General features: G+C 46.0%; 1 protein-coding gene across 2 annotated transcripts in view; it reads left to right on the top strand.

Annotated features, from left to right (window-relative positions):
* Positions 1 to 569: 569 nt before the first annotated feature.
* LAMB3 (laminin subunit beta 3) overlaps positions 570 to 22,187 on the top strand; it is a 109,223-nt gene continuing 87,605 nt past the window's right edge. Inside the window, exons 1-3 of one of the 2 annotated variants that reach the window (XM_030221328.1) lie at positions 570 to 746; positions 5,877 to 5,942; positions 7,514 to 7,668. In XM_030221328.1, the coding sequence (XP_030077188.1) occupies positions 5,900 to 5,942; positions 7,514 to 7,668 (198 nt within the window). In that variant the 5' untranslated portion in view covers positions 570 to 746; positions 5,877 to 5,899. Of the gene's footprint in view, positions 747 to 1,795; positions 1,868 to 5,876; positions 5,943 to 7,513; positions 7,669 to 22,187 lie in introns of those variants that run through there. The other variant, XM_030221329.1, reaches the window with a different exon arrangement.

Raw genomic sequence — 22,187 nt, 5'->3', positions numbered from 1 at the left:
GAAAGGGAAATGGGACTTGATATACCGCCTTTCTGAGGTTTTTGCAGCTACATTCAAAGCGGTTTACATCTGTTCAGGTACTTATTTTGTACCAGGGGCAATGGAGGGTTAAGTGACTTGCCCAGAGTCACAAGGAGCTGCAGTGGGAATCAAACTCAGTTCCCCAGGATCAAAGTCCACTGCACTAACCACTAGGCGACTCCTCCACTCCACTCTTTAAATTATATATTTAATTTCTCTGGCACAGCATATGTGCTGAAGCGATATGAGGTTGTTACAAATGCTGAGCCCAGGTCTGTGCAGACTAATTAAGGTAAACCAGCATCTCAAAAACACTTTATCTGCCTCTCATAAACAGCAGTTGCCAATCAGCCTATTTCAGTGCCTTCTGTAGGGAGGGGGGGGGGGGGGGTTGAACATGTTGGTACAAATCTCTGCAGACAAGTTGCAAACTGTTAGGATTGTGAGACTGTGCTGGGTTATGATTCCAGGGTGAAGTATGCAGCATTACAGCATGAATAACCCGGAGGGGGAAGTGTGTAGAAGGAGACACACCTTGGGCAGGTCTCCTGCTTAATGAGTAATATCTGTGTGCTTCAGAGAGGAGGAAGTCCGAGAGCCAGGACCCGGGATTTTCTGGCCTTAGGGAACATGTTTTCCTTGCCAGCCAGGCCTTGCTCTTTGGTTTAGTTTGTAACCATGGCTCCTGAGCTTCTTGTGCAGAAAGTTCTCCTTTAGACCCTCAGGTTAGATTTTTTTGTTTCTTAACTGTGTGTGTGCGCGGGGAAAGACTACGTTGGGATTCTGTGTGCTGTCGTTTCCAATTGAAACTTGTTCAGGCTTCTGTTTTAGAACCAGATTTGTAAAGACTCAGCTACTGCAGACTCAAGAGTACAAGCAGATCAGGGGTTCCCAACCCCCCCCCCCCCAGTCCTTAAAACACACCTAGCTCAGCTGGTCAGGTTTTCAGGATGCCCACCATATGCATGAGATAGATTTGCCTAGAAGGGAGGCAATGCATGCAGATTTCTCTCAACTCATGTAGATTCACTGTGGATATCCTGAAATCCAGACTGGCTGGGTTTGTCTTAAGGACTGGCTTAAGAAAGATAAGGTCAGAAAGAAAGAATTTAATGTGGTTAGCAGATTCAAGATGTCTGCTACATTTTTGTGCTAAGGGTACTTAAAAAAAGATCTAGCTTACACCATTTCGTTGATGGCTCAAGATGAGTTACATTCTGCCTGGTCCCCACAAGTCTTATAATCGTTTGCATCTGAGGCAATGGAGGAGATGAGGCGATTTACTCAAAGTGCCAGATTTGAACCCTGGCTTCCCTACCTACTGTTGTGAATACTTACCCCAAAAACCCAGATGATTTTTTAAAAGCATTGTCAATTGCCTTGGTTAAACACAGATAAAATATCAGTTGAATGGAGTTGGGAATTGGCTTTATTAAGGCGTGGTTCTTGGTTCTCTACTGGGCCTGCTTTTGTTCTAGGCTTATTGAGGATGTTGTTTTGGTAAACTCTCTTTTCTGTTTCTGAGGCCGCCTTGTGAATGTTTTTTTGAATGCCAGGGTCACAGAAGCGTGTTCGAATCTGACTCATGCAGATGTGTCTGGAAGGGATGTTTCCTGTGCTTGAGATACGGTGTGCAGTGCGTCTGTTTGGGTGGGTGGGTGCGTCTGAGGTTCATGACACACATCTTTATCATTATGACACTTTGACGCTGACTATCCCAGGTAAGACTGAGCTTAAAAGCAGGCAGTGTGGGATTTCAGCCAGCAGACTCCAGGTGAGAATCCACACTGTAAAACATTTGGCTGGTCACAGGGATAGAAAAGGAAGTTTAAACGCCAAGACACAGGTATGTATATAAGATGTGAACAGCAAAAGTTGTGTCTGTGTACATGCAGTATTTTATTTTATTTTTGTAAATATTTTTATTGAATTTTCAATAATACATCAATCAGAAAAAAAAACCCCACAATGGGGAGACATGATAGAGGTATATAAAATAATGAGTGGAGTGGAACAGGTGGATGTGAAGCGTCTGTGAAGCTTTCCAAAAATACTAGGACTAGGGGACATGCGATGAAACTACAGTGTAGTAAATTTAAAACAAATTGGAGAAAATGTTGCTTCACCCAATGCGTAATTAAACTCTGGAATTAGTTGCCGGAGAACGTGGTGAAGGCGGTTAGCTTGGCAGAGTTTAAAAAGGGGTTAGACGGTTTCCTAAAGGACAAGTCCATAAACCGCTACTAAATGGACATGGGAAAAATCCACAATTCCAGGAATAACATGTATAGAATGTTTGTACGTTTGGGAAGCTTGCCTGGATTGGCCGCTGTCGTGGATAGGATGCTGGGCTCGATGGACCCTTGGTCTTTTTGCCAGTGTGGCATTACTTATATACAATGGTATACATTAAGCGGAGTACAAACATTGGTCAGTAGCTAAGCCATAGGTAATAGAAAGATCCAACGTTTCCCCACTTCTGAGGACCATTAGTAGGTCCAGGTATAAAGCGAATCGACAGTTGGTCATATTTTTTGTACAACAAGACCCAGTTCCACCAAAGAATAACATTAACTGGAGAACTATCTTTCCAGTGGGATATTATTAATTTCAACGCAGTAGAGACTAAGAAATCGAACAATTGTTTATCGCTCTCTGAAAATAGAAATGGGGTGCAAGTGGACTTCCAGATTATATACTTTGGTAGAAAAGGCTCTTGAAACCCGAAAATCCTCTGTAACTTGTCCCAAACATCTGCCCAGAACATTACCAGATTAGGACTGTCTAGCAGAAGATTCATAAGAGTTCCTGTTTGTTTGGATTTAAGTACACTACGTAACAAATACCATTTGTTTATTTTGTTGCACTTGTATCCCACCTTTGCCCACCTATTTGCAGGCTCAAAGTGGCTTACGTAGTACCGTGCTGGCGATCGCCAGTTCCGGTCTGACAAATACATAGTGATATCATGGTAGAAGTCGTGTGCGACCGACATATTATGGAATAAGAAAGAAGGAAGAGTTATGTTATGTCCATTTCGAGTATTAAGAGTCGTTGTGTTGCAGGGCTCGGGCATTTTAAGTTGGATCATTCGGGTACGCCTTTTTGAGTAGGTAAGTTGTTTTTTTTTAGTGACTTTCGGAAGTTTAATAGGTCTTGCGTTGTTTTCACGGCGTTTGGTAGTGCGTATTGTGTGTGGCCTGTGAGCAGATGAAAACAGCCCTGACAGCCTGATGATCAAAGGTAAATACAGGCGGTAGCACTGGCCTAGCGCCTGCATTTACCTTCGCACCCATGATCACCGGGCAAACAGCGCAGGCGAGAGGCGACAGCGCGGAGCTCATTTAAATTAGATTTAAATGAGCTCTGCTTGTATCCTGCTCCTATGATCAGAGAACAGCGCTCTGGTTGTAGGAACGGAATAACGCCTTAAACCTACGCCAGCTCAGAGCGTTCTGTGTTGAGCTGTTTGTTGGACCTTATATGGTGGAGCTTTGTTGAAGGAACACACATTTAATCCTTACAGGGATCTGTAAATGTCGGAGATTTTCCGTGATATTGTATCTTTGCTTGAGATAATCAGAACTTAGTTTGAAGGCCAGGCAAGAACTGCTTATTTCACCAATGTTGCCATATTAACCAAAGCTAGGGACTCGGATGTAGCCCTTGAAATGTTGCAACGGTCTGGATAGAATTTAGGACAAACCTGTAAAAATGCAGGCAGAGGCTGGTGTGTGTTACAGACCCAATCTGGAGTGACGCTCAACACATGCTATGGCCTATAATCGGCCCTATTAGTTGATATATACAACTTATGCTGGACTCAATAGACCACCACTTTTGGTTTTGGATTTGCGTTTGGATCGGGGATAAGACCTTCCCATGAACATTGGAGACTTATTTGAAGTATATGGCAACGGGGGAATCCCGTAAGATGACAACTGAGTTCAATTTATGTACAATGGTTTATAGGGTATTCCAAACAAATGGGGTGGCCTAATCAATGGTGCAGATATTGGTAGTGTGCGTGTGTATGTGAGTGATTGAAGGAGAGGGTGGATTGGAATTCTAGGGGCACTTTGTGTTAGATTGTATTGCCAGCAGGTTTATGTTTAATGATTTAATAAATACATATTATTGATAAGATTGAATGTTTAATTTAGAAACTGTGAGTATTTAGTTGATATTTGGAGTAATTGTACTCTGGTTTAAAATATATTTCCCCACAGTGGTTAATGTGTGTTGCAGATGGCAGTGATTGTGCACTGTTATGCTTGGGAGCTTCTAGACATAACATAAGAACAACCACACTGGGTCAGACCCATGGTCCATCTAGCCCAGTATCCTGCTTCCAGCAGTGGCCAATTCCGATCACAAGTACCTGACAGAAACCCAATTAGTAGAACCATTGTTTGGAATAGGGGTGGGCAGCCCAATGCATTTGTCATGTCATTTCTCATGTTTGTTTGTTTTTTTGAACGAAATTGAAATGTATTATTTTTAGTCCGTCCTTATTCAGGGCAGAGTATAAAAGAACATTTATAAATCAGGATAACAAAAGTGTGTATACATAACAAAAATGCAAAAGAGAAATCAGCAATATACAATTCCAGCAGGGAGTCCAATGTTGGTTCTTTAAGCAGGGCCAGAACAAAAATTCTTTCAAGCCTTTCTTAAAGGTAAGCAAAGGGTTTTCCCCCTTTATTCTTCCATTAAGGGAGCAATATGCTTAAGAATGCACACTATGCCCGGGATTCTGTATAAGTCCCTCAAAGTTGGGCAGACAAATTTGATATGTAAACCAGTGGCGATCCTTGGTCGGTTGCCACCCAGGGTGGATCGCCGATGCGCACCCCCCCCCCCCCCCCGGTGTGCAGACTCATCTGCCCCCCCCCCCCGGGGGTGCATTCTTACTTGCTGGGAGCAGCCGCGTGGCTGTCGGTTCCGCTGGTTCCCTACTTCCTCTGCCCCGGAACAGGAAGTAACCTGTTCACCAGATCATTGGTGGGGATGTGGTAGAGGAAAGCCTGCAGGGCTGGCACAGGCTGCTTACTGGAATCGCTGCTGTATGTATGGACAGGGGTGAGGGTGGGAAGGGCCCACCCTGGTTAACTCAGGGCCCACCCAAAATAACAGGTCTGGCTATGCTCCTGACCCTTTCTAATGAAGGCATTTTCTCTGCCCAACCAGTTGGCTGCGTCTCTGTAAACTCATTTTATTCTTTTGCAATGAAGTTGCAGGATGAGTAGACTGTAAAGTAAGGAAATCCCTTCCAAAACTCCAGTGGTTCAATGTTCTTGGGATTTGGCTCTCCCAAAACATGCGACTTTTGGACTGAGATTCTCATTGTTGCCACCTTCCTAGGCTTTGTGGTTCCAGGGATCACGCTTACCTTTTTTTTTTTTTTTTTTAACATTCCACAAAGTGGCATGAACATTTCTGATCACATCTGGTCTCTCAGTACCCTGTGGGCTCTGGGAGCATTTGTGATTTAACGACTTGCCGGGACCTCATGCTTGCCAACACTGAAGTTCATAGGTGCACGGAAAAATCAACAGAATAGGCAAAAAAATGAGATGCACAAAGATTTGCAGGAAAAGAATGTATCTCCAGTTAGAAAATAATATAGGTGACTAAAATATACAGATTAATTACAAAAAACCCCATGAATTCCACCCCAAAATTCTCTCCCTTCTACAAGGAGTTCATGAAGATCTGGCAAAATGCATTTTCTTATCATCAGATGCAAGTGTGATAACTGATAAGTTTGGGTTTGTAATTCTAATTAATGACATGCCTTTTCCACAAATTTGCAAAACACCCCATTTTCAGTTATGCTTCAACCTTTCTTTTAGGGAACTAATCACTGCATGGGAATATGCCAGACGGACCAGGAATGCGACTGCTCATCATCTTTCTGGGTAAGTGCTATGATCTCATAGATGTGATGAAAGATAAGTCCCCAATGACAATGTGTTGTAGGCCCACCCCTCTATCTAGTCTTTTTTAAAATTCTGTGTCTCCTGTTGTACAGAGTAAAGGTAGATACAGTCGCCTAAGGGAAGCCAAAGGCCCAATTTATAAAGGCAGGAGAGAGGGCTGAATGAACAGCTGTCATTTCACCAGCATCCAGGGTCGTAGCTACATGGGGCCGTGGGGGCATGGGCCCCCGTAGATTTGGCCCCGGCCCCCCCTGCCACCAACCCTCCCCCGCCGCCGTCGGGTAACTTTGCTGGCAGGGGTCCCAACCCCCGCCAGGCGAAGTCCTCTTCTCTGGTGCGGCCGCGTTGCTGATCTACAAGGACAGGCTTCTGTTTCTGTGAGTACGTGCAGGACGTCAGACTCGCAGAAACGGAAGCCTGCGCGGCCGCGTTGCTGATCTGCAAGGGCAGGCTTCTGTTTCTGTGAGTCTGACGTCCTGCATGTACTCACAGAAACAGAAGCCTGTCCTTGCAGATCAGCAATGCAGTTGCACCGAAGAGGACTTTGGCTGGGGTTGGGGTCCCCTGCCAGCAAAGGTACCCGACGGCGGTGGAGGGTTGGTGGTGGCGGGAAGCGGGGGTCGAAAGGGTTGGTGCTGGGGGGGGTCAAAGGTGGTGGTGGTGGTGGCGGCGAGGAGGTCAAAAATGGCGGGTCAGGGGTTGGCAGCACCGGGGGGGGGGGGGGCGGGGCTAAAACGTGCTCCCTCACCTCAGACTCTGGACCCCCCTCCTGCCGAAGTCTGGCTACGCCCCTGCGAGCATCTATCCCATTGTGTGGATTGAAGATTGAAGGGACTGTATATAACAAAGAAACAGAAAAACGAAGGCTGATAAAGACCATGGGAAGAAGTTATCAATGTGGTCTACCGTTAAGTTGGGTTATTTTAGCACAGAGTCTCATTTTATGCAATGCGACACCACGTTAACATAGCATGACGTGGTAAAACAACCCAACTTAATGGTGCCCATATTGATAACCCCCACCCCCCCTCCCATATGGCCTATTCAGTCTGCCCATCCCTTCCTCTCCCTTAGAGATCCTATGTAGTTATCCTAAGCTTTCTTGAATTCATCTCCACCACCTCTACCAGGAGGCCATTCCATGAATTCGCCATCCAAATAGAAGTGTTTCCTCAGGTTACTCCTGAGTCTGTCCCCTTTCACCTTCATCCTATAACTTTTAACATGCACTGAATCTGTAGTCGATACTTGTGTATGAAACCTTTATTCATTTTGGGATGGTCTTGTTTATGGTTTTTTTATGGGACAACTCAAGATAGGTCTGCTTTTAGTAGATACAGGGGTCCTTTTACTAAGGCACGCTAGCATAAAAATTAGCATGTGTTAAATGCTAAGGACACTCATAGGAATATATGGGTGCCTCTAGTGTTTAGCGTGTGCTCAAAATGCTAGTGCGCCTTTGTAAAAGACCTTCACAATGAGCAAAAAAGAAATTATTAGCATCTAGGGCCTGTTGAGAGTGACTCCGTTGTATTTGTAATATTTTTCAGCATTGCCAAGCCTGCTGCAAGCTCAACGAGACTGCTCCCATGGAGCATGCTATCCACCTGTTGGTGATCTGCTCCTAGGAAGATCCAGTCATTTGAAAGCCTCATCGACATGTGGGCTTACTAAGTCTGAGACTTTCTGCTCACCTTATGGTGAAGTAAGTGTTATGAATTATAGATTTACATATATCTATCCATATAACATGCAATGGCCTCTTCCATCAAAGAGGCAGAATCCTGACCCATGGCGACTACAAACAGGGTTGTTTTCTAGAGTCTCCACTTTGAATGTTTGTTGGCATACATTTGCTCTGGGAAAGAATCGGGCTCATTTGCATATTTTGATTATCTAGAAAGCCAGACCTGTAATCTGCACCTCGTTAGCACCACTCAACTCTGCATTATATATCGAGCTTTCTAGGTTTTTACCAGTATTTTTATTTATTTATTTGTTGCATTTGTATCCCACATTTTCCCACCTATTTGCAGGCTCAATGTGGCTTACATAGAACCCGTGAAGGCATTCGCCAGCTGCGGTATAGAAACAAATACAGGTTGATGTTATAGTCTTATAAGGTTTATAGATCTAGACAACAGTTAGGAATAGTAGAGAAGGAGAGCTGTATAGTATACATTATAAGGTTTTGTTTAAGTTATGCTGCAGATATTACGTTTGGTCCGTAGTAGGGTTACCATACGTCCAGATTTACCCGGACATGTCTGGGTGTCCAGGCAGGTTTTGCCAGTCCGCCTGTTTGTCCGGATTTTTGGGCAAACGGGTGGGCAGGCGGCGGACCTATCCTAGCCTCCCCTCCCCTTCCCTTACTTACTATCTACTGCCCTGGTGGTCTAGTGACCTCTTAATCGGGACAGGAAAGAGCCCTGTCCTTGCCTGCATCCTGTTGCTGTGTGACGGTCTCGGGATTCAAAATGGCTGCCAAGAGTTGAAGCGGCCTTGTGAGACTTCAACTCTTGGCGGCCATTTTGAATCCCAAGACCGTCACAGCAACAGGATGCAGGGCAAGGGCAGCACTCTGGGCAGGAAAGAGAGGGCTCTTTCCTGCCTCAGAGGTCACTAGACCACCAGGGTAGTAGATACTAAGTGAGGGGAGGGGGATATGTGACAGGGGGCGGGGTGAGAGAGGGCAGGGTGAGGATGTGAAAGGGGCCTGGTGTGGGTGGGGCAGGGGCGTGACGTGCCCTCTTTTCCAGAGGACAAAATATGGTAACCCTAGTCCGTAGCGTATGCCTTTTCGAACAGGTGGGTCTTTAATGCTTTTCGGAAATTAAGGTGGTCATACGTTGTTTTCACAGCTTTTGGTAGTGCGTTCCACACTTGTGTACTTATGTAGGAGAAGCTGGATGCATAAAGTGATTTATACTTGAGTCCTTTGCAACTTGGGTAATAAAGATTTAAGTAAGTTCTTGTATAGCACTCTCACAAAGGGGTTAATGCAACACGAAGAAATTCACCTTCAGAAGTGGCCCGGATTGGCCTTTCTTGGAAACAGGATGCTGGGCTTGCTCGACCCTTGGTCTGACCCAGTATGGAAATACTTGAATTCCTATAAGGAACGCATTGGAAGGGATTTTGATAACATGGTCTTATTAAAAAGTATTTCTGTTTTGGGGAGATTAACATTCAAAGATCGTCCTTCTAAATGGAATGGGAGTGTCTTTCTTCATGAAGTGTCTTTCTTCACTATTGCTGCATTGCTTTGGACATTTTAAAATGTTCATTCATTAAATTATGCAAATGTCTTTCCATGTTGACTTTTATGTGTTAGTTTTCTGTACACATTATTCATAAATTACAGAAATGCTAAATTGAAACTTATTTTGGTACAAAAATTGTTGGTTGAGGTTCAGTGGTACCAACTGAATCTCTTGGGTTTTTTTTTTTTTTTTTACTAAACCCCTAGCTTGAGAAACGTCTTATAAATATAGGTTTTAGGTCAAGCTGGCCATACAGGACATTCCCCTTTGCACAGAATTACACACACACTGTCCAGGCTGGGGATGTGACTAAGGCAGGCTCATTGTATCTGAGTCTTGTGACCCTCTGTGTGTGTCACTGGGTTTCTTTTCCAGCCTTGACCCACAGAGATGTCTTTGTGGTGTCATCAGCGTACAGTACAAATCTTGTGGCCGGGTTGGCACAGGGATCCAGTCATCTGCTTTTCGGCTTGTTGCTGAAGAAAATGAACATAAGTGTTGCCATACTGGGACAGACCAAAGGTCCGTCAAGTCTAGTATCCTGTTTCCAATAGTGGCCAATCTAGATCAGAAGTACCTGGCAAGATCCCAAGAGTAAAACAGATTTTGAGCTACTTGTCCCAGGTGCAAGCAGTGGATTTTCCCAAGTCCATCTTAATAATGGCTTATGGACTTTTCTACTATGAACCTGTCCAAACCTGTTTTAAACCCTGCTAAGCTAACTGCTTTAACCACATTCCCTGGCAATGAATTTCAGAATTTAATTATACCTTGAGTTAAGAAATATTTTATCTGATTTATTTTAAAATTATTATTTAGTAGTTTCATTGCGTGCCCTCTAGTCCTTGCATTTTTGGAAGAAGTAAACACTTTAAGTGATTCACATCTACCCATTCCACTCATTATTTTATAGACCTCTATCATATCTCCCTTTGGCTGTCTCTTCTTCAAGCTAAAGAGCCCTGGCCGCTTTAGCCTTTCCTCATAGGGAAGTTGTCCCATCCTCTTTATCATTTTTGCAACCCTTCTCTGTATCTTTTCTAATTTCGCTATATCTTTTTTGAGACGTAGTGACCAGAACTGCAAACAGTATTCGAGGTGCGGTTGCACCAGGGGTGTGCTGGTAAATTTTTAACAACAGGCTCTGTCTCCAGACATAGCCAGCTCTGCAGTTGGAAGGGCTAGGGGTGGCCAGGTGGGGGGGAGCAACACTTGCCTCTCTCTCCTCCCTCCCTCCCTTCCTGCGGGCACGCTAGGCAGTCCTTTGCTGGCAGCCAATAAATGGACTGCCACCACTCCCAACGTCTTGCTCTGAGCAGCATGCTGGAGAAGTCCCAGCCTGCTGCTCAGAGCTGGAAACAAGGAGCGGGGAGCAGCAGCAGTCTATTTACTTGGCTGGCAGGGCTCAGCATCCCCACCAGCAAAGTAAAAGAGAATTCAGCAGGGGGCCCAAGCCCAAATTGTGGGAGCCAGTTGTTAAAGTAGCCATGGAGGGCCCTAGTTTACTACTACTACTACTACTATTTAGCATTTCTATAGCGCTACAAGGCGTACGCAGCGCTGCACAAACGTAGAAAAAAGACAGTCCCTGCTCAAAGAGCTTACAATCTAACAACCAGCTCCCAAAATTCTTAAAAACTTAACAACCGGCTCTTGCGAGCCTGTGAGAGCCTGCTCCAGCACACCACTGGGTTGCACCATTGAGTGATGGCAAGGCATTATAACATTTTCAGTTTTGTTTTCCTTTCCTTTCCTAATATTTCCTAACATTCTATTTGCTTTCTTTGCCGCCGCTGCACATTGAGCAGAGCGTTTCAATGCATCGTCAACAGTGACAAAGGAAAAAGTCACAGCGAAGGAGACAGAAAAGATTATGGCAAAAAAAACTTCTACTGGACTCTACAAAGTTCACAGCATAAGTTTAATTCTTAAAATGTGGACTCGACACGAATTGTGTTTCAGCCGCTCAGGCCTGCCTCAGGAGTCCCTGTATGTTGCTGATTAAATAATTTCTGGAAGATATAACAATCTTCTGGAAAAAATGAGCTGGTAGCAAACCAGAATTGGCTGTGGAAAGACGAACTTCCTACCTCCGAGGTACGCTGTCGCTACTGGGCAAGGCTCCTTCTCTAAAACATCTACAGATCCCTTTCCTGGTCAGTGACTCCTAATGTGGAATCTTGCATCTTGTAGCTATAGTTTAGGTTCCTCTTTCCTACGTGCATCACTTTGCACTCGCTCACATTAAGGGGCTCATTTTCGAAACAGAAAAACATCCATAAAGCGGCAGGTGGATTTTTGTTGTTGTTGTCTAAAAGCCATTTTCAAAACCGATCTGTAAGACCTTTTTTCTATGCAGTTCATCAGCAATACATCCAGGTCACAAGGGGCATGTCAGGGGTGGGATTTGAGCATTCTCTAAACCTGGACATTTTTTCCGCCATAATGGAACAAAGCAAAAACATCCAAGGCTAAAGGTTAAGATGTTTTTGGTCTAGAACTGTTTCAATTATGACTAAGTCACAAAAAGATGCTCTAAATGACCACTGGAGGGATTAAGGCATGACCCCTCCCACCCCCCCCCCCCCAAAGATGTGAAAGAAACAGTACATACCAGCCTCTATGACAGCATCAGATGATATGTCCAGTCCTATTAAAGGAGTAAGCAGGTCAGTGCAGTGAACTGTAGAGAAGGGGACCCGGGCCCATATCTAGGGTTACCATATGTCCGGATTTACCCGGACATGTCCTCTTTTTGAGGACATGTCCGGGCAACCGGGTGGGTTTTGCCAATCTGCCCATTTGGATTTCTGGACAAACGGGCAGGTTGGCGGGCTGTCCTATGCTAGCCTCCCGGCCCTCCCCTCCCCTTACTTACTACTCTACTGCCCTGGTGGTCTAGCGACCTCTTCCACTGCCCTGCATCCTGTTGCTAACCTTGGCGCTGATTCAAAATGGCCACCGAGAGGGGAAGCAACCGCGCGAGACTTCAACTCTCGGTGGCCATTTTGAATCGGCGCCGAGATCAGCAACAGGATGTAGGGCAGCAAAGAGGGGGCTCTTTCCTGCCCCGAAGAGGTCACTAGACCACCAGGGCGGTAGAGTAAGGTAAGGGAAGGGGGGTGACGGGGTGTGTGGCAGGGGGGAGGGGAATATGTGAAAGGGGGTGGGGTGTGGTGGGGCGGGGCATATGTCCTCTTTTTTGGGGGGGGGAGGAGACCAAATATGGTAACCCTACCCATATCCCATACTATCTCTTACACTTGTGGAGAAAAGTGTGAGTTCTCCAAAACCCACCAGAAACCTATTGCACCCACATATAGGTGACACCTGCAGCCATAAGGGCTATTGTAGTGGTGTATAGTTGGGTACAGTAGGTTTTTGGTGGATTTTGGAGGGCTCACCATATAATATAATGGCGAAATGTGTACCTGGGACCTTTTATGTGAAGTCCACTGCAGTGCCCCCTGGGATGCCTGTGTGGCCAGTCTACTAAGAATGATCCCAATGGCTTGTTTTTGTGTGTTTTTTCCCCTTGGTTTTTTTTTTTTAAATGGTCACAAACGAAAAATGCACTGAGCACATAACACCTACAAAGCGTCTAGGAAATGGGCATTTTCAAAACAAAAAGATGGATGTTTTTCAGGTTTGAAAATTGCTATGTTTGCCACTTGATTTACGGACGTTTTCAGCAAAATGTCCAAAATCCGATTTAGATGTCGTATCGAAAATGCCCCTTCACGTGTCGTATACCATTTGGATCTCAGTCTTGCAAGGACCTCTTGCAATGTTTCACAATCCTTTTGTGATTTTACAATTTTGAACAACTGCACATTTTAATCACCTCGCTCATTATTGCTGTTTCCAGATCGTTTTTATACGTGTTAAAAAGCAGCCCCCCCTCCCTCCCCCCGGCACAGGCCCTCTGAGGAACCCCACTGTTTACCCTTCTCCATTGAGAATACTCACCATTCAACCCTACTCTCTGTTTCTATCCTTTAACCTGTCTTAATCCACAGTAGGACACTGCCTCCTATCCCATGACTCTCCATTTTCCTCGGGAGTCCTTCATGAAGTACTTTGTCAAATGCCTTCTGAAAATCCAAATACACAATATTAACTGACTCACCTTTGTCCACATGTTTATTTACTTCCTTAAAGAAATGCTTAAAGGGTTCATCACAGCTGCATTGAACATAGGCAGAAGGAATCACCTTTGTCTTTTTCAGATCATAATAATTACTACAGAATAGTGTAAACTTAAGAGCCTGTGAATTACACTATGATGTTCTGCTTATGGAAGAATTCTGGCATATTACTGCTATCGAAATATTTACCAGTTGTACTACTACTACTACTACTACTTGACATTTCTAGAGCGCTACTAGGGTTACGCAGCGCTGTACAATTTAACATGGAAGGACAGTCCCTGCTCAAGGAGCTTACAATCTAATAGATAAGAGTGAGACAAGTATAGGACAATCAAGCCATTGTGACATCACTGATGAGGTTGGCTCTTAGGCATTGGTGGAATGAGGCATTATGACATCACAATCTCAGTTCTGGTTAAATCACTGCTATATGTAATACTACTACTACTACTACTTAACATTTCTAGAGCGCTACTAGGATTACGCAGCGCTGTACAATTTAACAAAGAGAGACAGTCCCTGCTCAAAGAGCTTACAATCTAATAGATAAGAGTGAGACAAGTATAGGACAGTCGAGCCATTGTGACATCACTGATGAGGTTGGCTCTTAGGCATTGGTGGAATGAGGCATTATGACATCACAATCTCAGCTCTGGATATCAGAGACAAACTCTTCACACTAAGGGGGGAAGTGGGCCAAGTATAGGACAGTCGAGCCATTGTGACATCACTGATGAGGTTGGCTCTTAGGCATTGGTGGAATGAGGCATTATGACATCACAATCTCAGCTCTGGTTAAATCACTGCTATATGTAATACTACTACTACTACTTAACATTTCTAGAGCGCTACTAGGGTTACGCAGCGCTGTACAGTTTAACAAAAAAGGACAGTCCCTGCTCAAAGGAGCTTACAATCTAACAGACGAAATGACAAGTTGGGGCAGTCTAGATTTCTTGAATAGAGGTAAAGTGGTTAGGTGCCAAAGGCAACATTGAAGAGGTGGGCTTTGAGTAGGGATTTGAAGATGGGCAGGGAGGGGGCCTGGCGTATGGGCTCAGGGAGTTTATTCCAAGCATTACTAAACCCAGTCCCTGCCACTGCTTGGTCTAATTTGCTTTAAGGTTTAGTGAAGAAAACAGAAACAGGTCTCTAATTCTCCCTCTGAACCTGGGGTTCAGGCCAGGGCGTAGCTAGGTGGGGCTATGGGTGCATAGGCCCCCACAGATTTAGTCTTGGCCCTCTCTACTTTTGTCACCCCCCGCTGACCCTCCCCCGCCACGTTCGACCTGCTGCCACTGCCGCCGCATGGAACCTTTGCTGGCGGGGGTCCCCAATCCCTGTCAGCCTTACTCTTCATTCGCTGATCTGTGCTGTGAGTCCTGACGTCCTGCACGTTCACGTGCAGGACGTCAGGACTCACAGCACAGATCAGCGAACGCGCCAGAGAACGGCGCTGAAGATGACCAAGGCTCATGGGGGTTGGGGACCCCCTCCACCAAAGGTACCTTGCGGCGGTGGCTGGGGTCAGCGGTTGGGGGAGGGGGGCTAAATGTGCCCCCCCCCACCTTGGGCTCTGGACCCCCCCTCCTGCTGAGGTCTGGCTACGCCCCTGGTTTAGGCAAACATAGGCCCTAGTCCAGCACTAACGGTGTCTAGTTCCCCCCGTTTGCTTCTGATCGTCTGCCTTTTAGGTCAGTAGCACTGCTACTTCTCCTCCAGGCAATGAACAGACAGTGACTTTCTTTTAAGACGAAGTTTATGCCCTGCTACTATCCTTTTAATGCTCTTGGCTGTTGCAGTTTAAGTTTCTACCTGTAGAAGAAAGTTTCAGTTTAAAACTATGGGGAAAAGGGTTGTTCACTATCCAGCTTATAATTGAAAAAGAAAAACGCCTATATTGCGACCCAAATCGGGAGATAGACGTTTATCTCACAAAAACGAATAAAGCGGTATAATCGAAAGCCGAATTTGGACGTTTTCAACTGCACTCCGTCGCGGATGCGGACAAAGTTGATGGGGGCGTGTCGAAGGCGTGGTGAAGGCGGAACTGGGGTGTGCTTATCGGGCGATCAGAGATGGGCGCCTTTCGCCGATAATGGAAGAAAAATATGCGTTTTTAGCGAGAATTTAGGGCACTTTTCCTGGACCCTGTTTTTCCACGATTAAGGCCCCAAAAAGTGCCCTAAATGACCAGATGACCACTGGAGGGAGTCTGGGATGACCTCCCCTGACTCCCCCAGTGGTCACAAACCCCCTCCCAGCACAAAATATGCCGTTTCACAACTTTTTATTTTCACCCTCAAATGTCATACCCACCTCCCTGGCAGCAGTATGCAGGTCACTGGAGCAGTTATTAGGGGGTGCAGTGGACGTCAGGCAGGTAGACCCAGGCCCATCCCCCCCACCTGTTACACTTGTGCTGGTAAATGGGAGCCCTCCACACCGCCCCCCAAACCCACTGTACCCACATGTAGGTGCCCCCCTTCACCCCTTAGGGCTATAGTAATGGTGTAGACTTGTGGGCAGTGGGTTTTGAGGGGGATTTGGGGGGCTCAACACACAAGGGAAGGGTGCTATGCACCTGGGAGCTCTTTTACCTTTTTTTTTTGTTTTTGTAAAAGTGCCCCCTAGGGTGCCCGGTTGATGTCCTGGCATGTGAGGGGGACCAGTGCACTACGAATCCTGGCCCCTCCCATGAACAAATGCCTTGGATTTATTCGTTTTTGAGCTGGGCGCTTTCATTTTCCATTATCACTGAAAAACAAAAACGCCCAGCTCACAAATTGTCGAATAAAACATGGATGTCTATTTTTTTTGAAAATACGGTTCGGTCCGCCCCTTCACGGACCCGTTCTCGGAGAAAAACGCCCATGGAGATAGATGTTTTTGTTCGATTATGCCCCTCCACGGAAACTAGTTAATAAAGCTTGCTGCTGCTTCGTGTTTTTTTTTTTTTTTTAATGAAGACTAAACTAGGCCCTGCTATGCCTTTTAGATGCTATCTGTTAATGCAGCTGTGGCAGAAAGTTCAAGTTTTAAAACTATGAGGAAAAGGGTATGGAGACTAGTTAATAAATTTTGATTTTTTTTTTAAATTCTAACTGTCTTTATCAATAAACCTACAATACTTCTTTCAAACCCCAACCTTTAAATCACTAAAATACAGAATTAAAAAAAAGTTCACTTACCCGGAGAAATGTCCTCTTCTCTCAGAACTTCTCAGACATGGCTGTGTTTCACCTGAGAAACGGGTGCGTCAGGGGCAGAGTTACTAAAAAGATCAAACACACAAATAAATATACTTAAAACAGAAATTATATAACTGAGAGAGTCACATTCAGAAGTAAAAACCTCTCAAGCAAAAGTCACTTCACATCCATATTAATAAATTAACACACAAAAAAAGTGACTGGAAACTTCGTTTAACTAAAAGTGACAGGGATTTGATTGGATGACCCAGCTGGACAGACTTCACTACATCTGTTCCAGCAGATAAGAGCAAAAAGGGGATTACATTGTAAAAAAAACAAATGTCCTCCACAGCTCGTTAGAACAATAAATAACTAAAAAACACCCTTGCAACTTAAAAACCAATCTAAAACAAGGTTGTGGAGGAGTGGCCTAGTGGTTAGAGCACCAGTCTTGCAATCCAGAGGTGGCTGGTTCCAGAGCCGCCGAGAAGGGGGGGCAGGGGGGACAAAATTCCCCGGACCTCCAAGGGGGGCCCGGTGCCGCCGTCCCCTCCACCCGTCCCCCCTCCGTCCACCACAGGGCCGGGCCCCCCTGAATTCAAATCATAGCGCCTCATCTCAACCTCGCTCCGTGTGAAAGAAGCGCGGCAGCGGCAGTCTGCAGATCGCCTCCCTTCGGGCCTTCCCTCCCTTTGTCCCGCTCTCGTCTGACGTAACTTGCCAATTGCTGACTCCAGGGGCGGACTGACCATTCGGGCAACTGGGCAGAGTCCAGAGAGGCTCTAGGGGACCCAGAGGCTCTGCCTGGATACCTGCCGCACATTACAGCCCTCCCTGGTCCTACCTTTAAAGGGGTGGGGGGTGGGGGGGAGGGGGAACATGTTCTTTCCTGCCCGTTGTGCTGCCACTATTCCCCCTGCCCGGCACCGCTGTATTTTAAAAATGGCCAGGATTCCCTGCGAGAGTCTCAGCTGCCATTTTGAAAACGTGGTGGTGCCGACAGGTGGGGGAATAGCGACAGCACAGCAGGCAGTAAAGAGCATGCTTCTTCCCTGCCCCCCCCCCCCCCCCGCAGAGACCACTAGACCACCAGGGCCCTTCAGGTAGAACCGGGGCAGCGGGGGCGTCGGCTGCAGCAGTAGGGGGGCAGCAGCGCAGCAGTTAGGGAGTGTCGTGGCGGCCGGGCGGTGGGCCCCGACCACTCTGTCTGCCCCTGGCTGACTCCACCCCCAAAATAGCTGTTTTTAAGCGCTAACCGGATATTTTCAATAGCATTAATTGGTTTTGCCACTGAAAATGACCCGTTGGCCCCAAACAGGAGCTGTTTCTGGCCAGATAAATCGCTTTGAATATTGACCCGTAGGTTTCTCTTTCTGTGCATTTCTCAGGAGAGTACATTTTCAAATTTAAACTAGCCTTGTACCTAAGAGAATTAGCTTTCATCCAGAAATAAACCTTTCCAAGGGGTTATTTACACTGTACACTAATTGGCCGAGCCTTTCAGTTTTTCCTGATCAGTTTTGCAATAGGCACAGAGGTTGTTTGTCCTTCCCCCTCCTGCTGGCCGGAATCCACTGTCTGAGTCTGGTGCCAGTTCAAAGTGGACCGAAGAGCACTGTTTTGCAACGGTGGAAAAGGTTTTTTTTTCCTCCTGGCCTCCATTTCCAGCCCTTTGTGCCTCGTCTCCCAGAGCTTGGTCTCAAAATAATGAAAGAGGCTTTGCATGGGGTTGCGTGGTGCTGGTGACACAGATTCTGCCCAAGCATCCTCTAGGGGGCCCACTTGCAGCCACTCCTGGATCTTCTGAGAGTGACCCTCCCTTCACAGCTTCTGGCAGCCTTTTCCAAGTTGGCACTTCACTTACGGACCCTTCATTCGAACGTCTACCATTGTCATGCAGACCTCCTAGAGATACTCTGGTGACACTAGTGAAAAGAAGTCTCAATGGTGGTAGCTACTGACCCGATTCAGAGTGTACATGTCCCAGGTTCTGGAAAGAGCCATAGTCTGTAGCCCGTTGACAAGGATCCTTGTAGCTGTAGGCGTTGTGTTGGGGTCTTGGTAGAAACCAGGGAACTGCTGGAGTAGAAAGCAAAGGGGCTCTGGAGGACTATCAAGCTCATTTTCAAAGCACTTAGCCTCCCAAAGTTCCATAGAAACCTATGGAACTTAGCCTCCCAAAGTGCTTTGAAAATATGCCTCTTTGAATCCTAGCATCAATTGTGTCAAGCTGCACTCAGCCATATGTCGGAGAGATTCAGGAGCAGGTTATAGTACAATATAAATAACGGTTAAAGAAGTGCGGCTCCTTGAGTGCACAGAATGAAAAATAAATTAATCAGTTTTGGAGGCCGTATCTTGCTAAGGATGTAAAAAGAATCGAAGCGGTGCAAAGAAAAGCTACGAGAATGGTATGGGATTTGCGTTACAAGACGTATGAGGAGAGACTTGCTGAACTAAACATGTATACTCTGGAGGAAAGAAGAAACAGGGGTGATATGATACAGACGTTCAAATATTTGAAAGGTATTAATCCGCAAACAAACCTTTTCCAGAGATACGAAGGTGGGAGAACGAGAGGACATGAAATGAGATTGAAGGGGGGCAGACTCAAGAAAAATGTCAGGAAGTATTTTTTCACGGAGAGAGTGGTGGATACTTGGAATGCCCTCCCGCGGGAGGTGGTGGAGATGAAAACGGTAACGGAATTCAAACATGCGTGGGATAAACATAAAGGAATCCTGTTCAGAAGGAATGGATCCTCAGGAGCTTAGCCGAGATTGGATAACAGAGCCGGTAGTGGGAGGCAGGGCTGGTGGTTGGGAGGCGGGGATAGTGCTGGGCAGACTTGTACGGTCTGTGCCCTGAAAAAGACAGGTACAAATCAAGGTAAGGTATACACAAAAAAGTGGCACATTTCTTGGGCAGACTGGATGGACCGTGCAGGTGTTTTTCTGCTGTCATCTACTATGTTACAATAATGTACGGATGATACTTTTTTATGGGACTAAATTATGAGCTCCTATAATGTTTTGTGTTTTAGTTTAGAATGCTGTATAGTATAAATATAGTGATGAGATTGTATCATGATGCTGGATTGGGTGCACACGGAGAGGAATGACAGGAAAAAGGAGGCGATGATGCCTCTCTATAAGTCTCTGGTGAGACCTCGTTTACTGTGTGCAGTTCTGGAGATATAAACAGCATGGAGTTCCTCCAGAAAGTAGCTACTAAAATGGTCAGTGGTCTTCATCGTAAAGCGTAGGGGGACAGACTTAAAGATCTCAATAGGTATACTTTGGAAGAAAGATAGGAGAGGGGAGATATGATAGAGACATTTAAATATCTCTTGGGCATGAATGTCTGTTTCAATTGAAAGGAAGCACTGCAATGAAGGGACGTAGGATGAAGGTGAAAGGGGATAGTCTCAAAAGTAAGTTGAGGAACTACTTTTTCACAGAAAGGGTGGTGAATTTGTGGAATGGCCTCCTGGTGAAGGTGATGGAGACAGACTATGTATCTGCCCTCAAGAAAGGTTAGGACAAGTATGTAGACTTGCAGGCTTATTTTCGAAAGAGAAGGGTGCCCATCTTTCGACATAAATCGGGAGATGGGCGTCCTTCTCCCAGGGTCGCCCAAATTGGCGTCCTCAACTGCTTTCCATCGCAGGGATGAGTTTCGGAAGCATAGCGAAGGTGGGAATGGGCCGTGCCTAATACATGGGCGTCCTCGACCGATAATGGAAAAAAGAAGGGCGTCCCTGACGAGCACTGGGCGATTTTACTTGGTCCATTTTTGTTTTTACGACCAAGCCTCAAAAAGGTGCCCAAACTGACCAGGTGACCACTGGAGGGAATCGGGGGATGACCTCCCCTTACTTCCCTAGTGGTCACCAACCCCCTCCCTCCCTAAAAAAAAAAACTTTTAAAATATTTTTTGCCAGCCTCAAATATCATACCCAGCTCTATGACAGCATTATGCAGGTCCCTGGAGCAGTTTTAGTGGGTACTGCAGTGCACTTCAAGCAGGCAGACCCAGGCTCACCCCCCCCCTACCTGTTACACTTGTGGTGGTAAATGTGAGCCCTTCAAAACCCACCAGAAACCCACTGTACCCACATGTAGGTGCCCCCCTTCACCCCTTATGGCTATGGTAGTGGTGTACAGTTGTGGGGAGTGGGTTTTGGGGGCTCAGCACACAAGGTAAGGGAGCTGTGCACCTGGGAGCAATTTCTGAAGTCCACTGCAGTGCCCCCTAGGGTGCCCGGTTGGTGTCTTGGCATGTGAGGGGGACCAGTGCACTACGAATGCTGGCTCCTCCCACGACCAAATGGCTTGGATTTGGTCGTTTCTGAGATGGGCGTCCTCGGTTTCCATTATCGCCGAAAATCGGGAACGACCATCTCTAAGGTCGACCTAAATTTTGCGATTTGGCCGTCCCCGACCGTATTATCGAAACAAAAGATGGACGTCCATCTTGTTTCGATAATACAGGTTTCCCCACCCCTTCGCCGGGACGTCCTGAGGAAAACTTGGGCGTCCCTTTCGATTATGCCCCTCTAAGTGTGCCATCTCAGTGGGTGCAGTGGGAGCTGAGCACCCCACTATTGAGCCAGTGCCTTCTCTTTGACCAGCGATGAGTAATTTTATGTTGCAGTTGCACCCCTGATCAATTTGAAAAGGTGGCACCTATGTTACAGTTCCCCCTTGATGAGTACAATCCCTGCTGCGGTAATTAAATAAAGTGCAGTACCATAACTGCCAGTTCTGTGAATATTTGAGCACCTCCCAACATTAAGCAAACTCCTTCACTGATGCCAGGGAGGGGTAATTTTATGTTGCATTTAGCATCCACAATCTTTCTGAAAAGTTGCCTCATACGTGCAATAGTTTGTGTCCATAAATGTGGACATTAAGGTGGAGACTTGTCTGGAAGAAACTTGCGGTAATCGGTATGTGAGCACATGCAATCTTCTGCAAACGCCCCACTGGGAATTGCGTACGGAGGGTTAAAAAGGAAAATAGCCACATGTACTCTACCAGGCTGGACACAACGCTGCCCTCATCGTCACAGAAAAAAAGTATATATGTTCTGGAGAAGGGGAAAGAGGATGTACATTTATAGGGGTCTGTGTGTGTGTGTGAAGTTTGGGCTCCATTCCCATAAATTCATTTCCCCACATTAGATGGGGGAGGGGAGGAGGACGGGGCATTTTGAAAGAGCAGTTCTCTGCAGTCAAAAGCCCATAGAAATATTAAAGATGATATAGTAAATTCTCAATAAGCCGTACGAAATCTGTTGACCATCCCACTCCCCCCCCCCCCACCCTTAAAAAGCAAGATATACTTTTTTTTTTTTTACCCTCTTCTGTGGGAACCCTGGGAGCAGACCTGGCTCTGAAATATTGTCTCATTTTAGACCAGTTTCTCTCTCTGTACATCTCATTCTCTGTGGTCATTACACCGCTTGTTTTTCTTCAAAATCTGGCAAGGTCTTGTAATTTCTTGCCTGTTCTCTACAGGCTTGTTGGTGCTGCTGATGCTTGGAAAAGATACAAAGCCCCTCTCTCACTCCATCCACCCCTCCCATATCAAATCAGATGCTTCAGTGTTATTC

This window comes from Microcaecilia unicolor, chromosome 12 (genome assembly GCF_901765095.1).
Source record: "Microcaecilia unicolor chromosome 12, aMicUni1.1, whole genome shotgun sequence".
NCBI classification, from domain to species: Eukaryota; Metazoa; Chordata; class Amphibia; order Gymnophiona; family Siphonopidae; genus Microcaecilia; species Microcaecilia unicolor.
The sequence above is the reverse complement of the archived record's forward strand: the minus strand, read 5'-3'. Positions and strand labels throughout refer to the sequence as shown.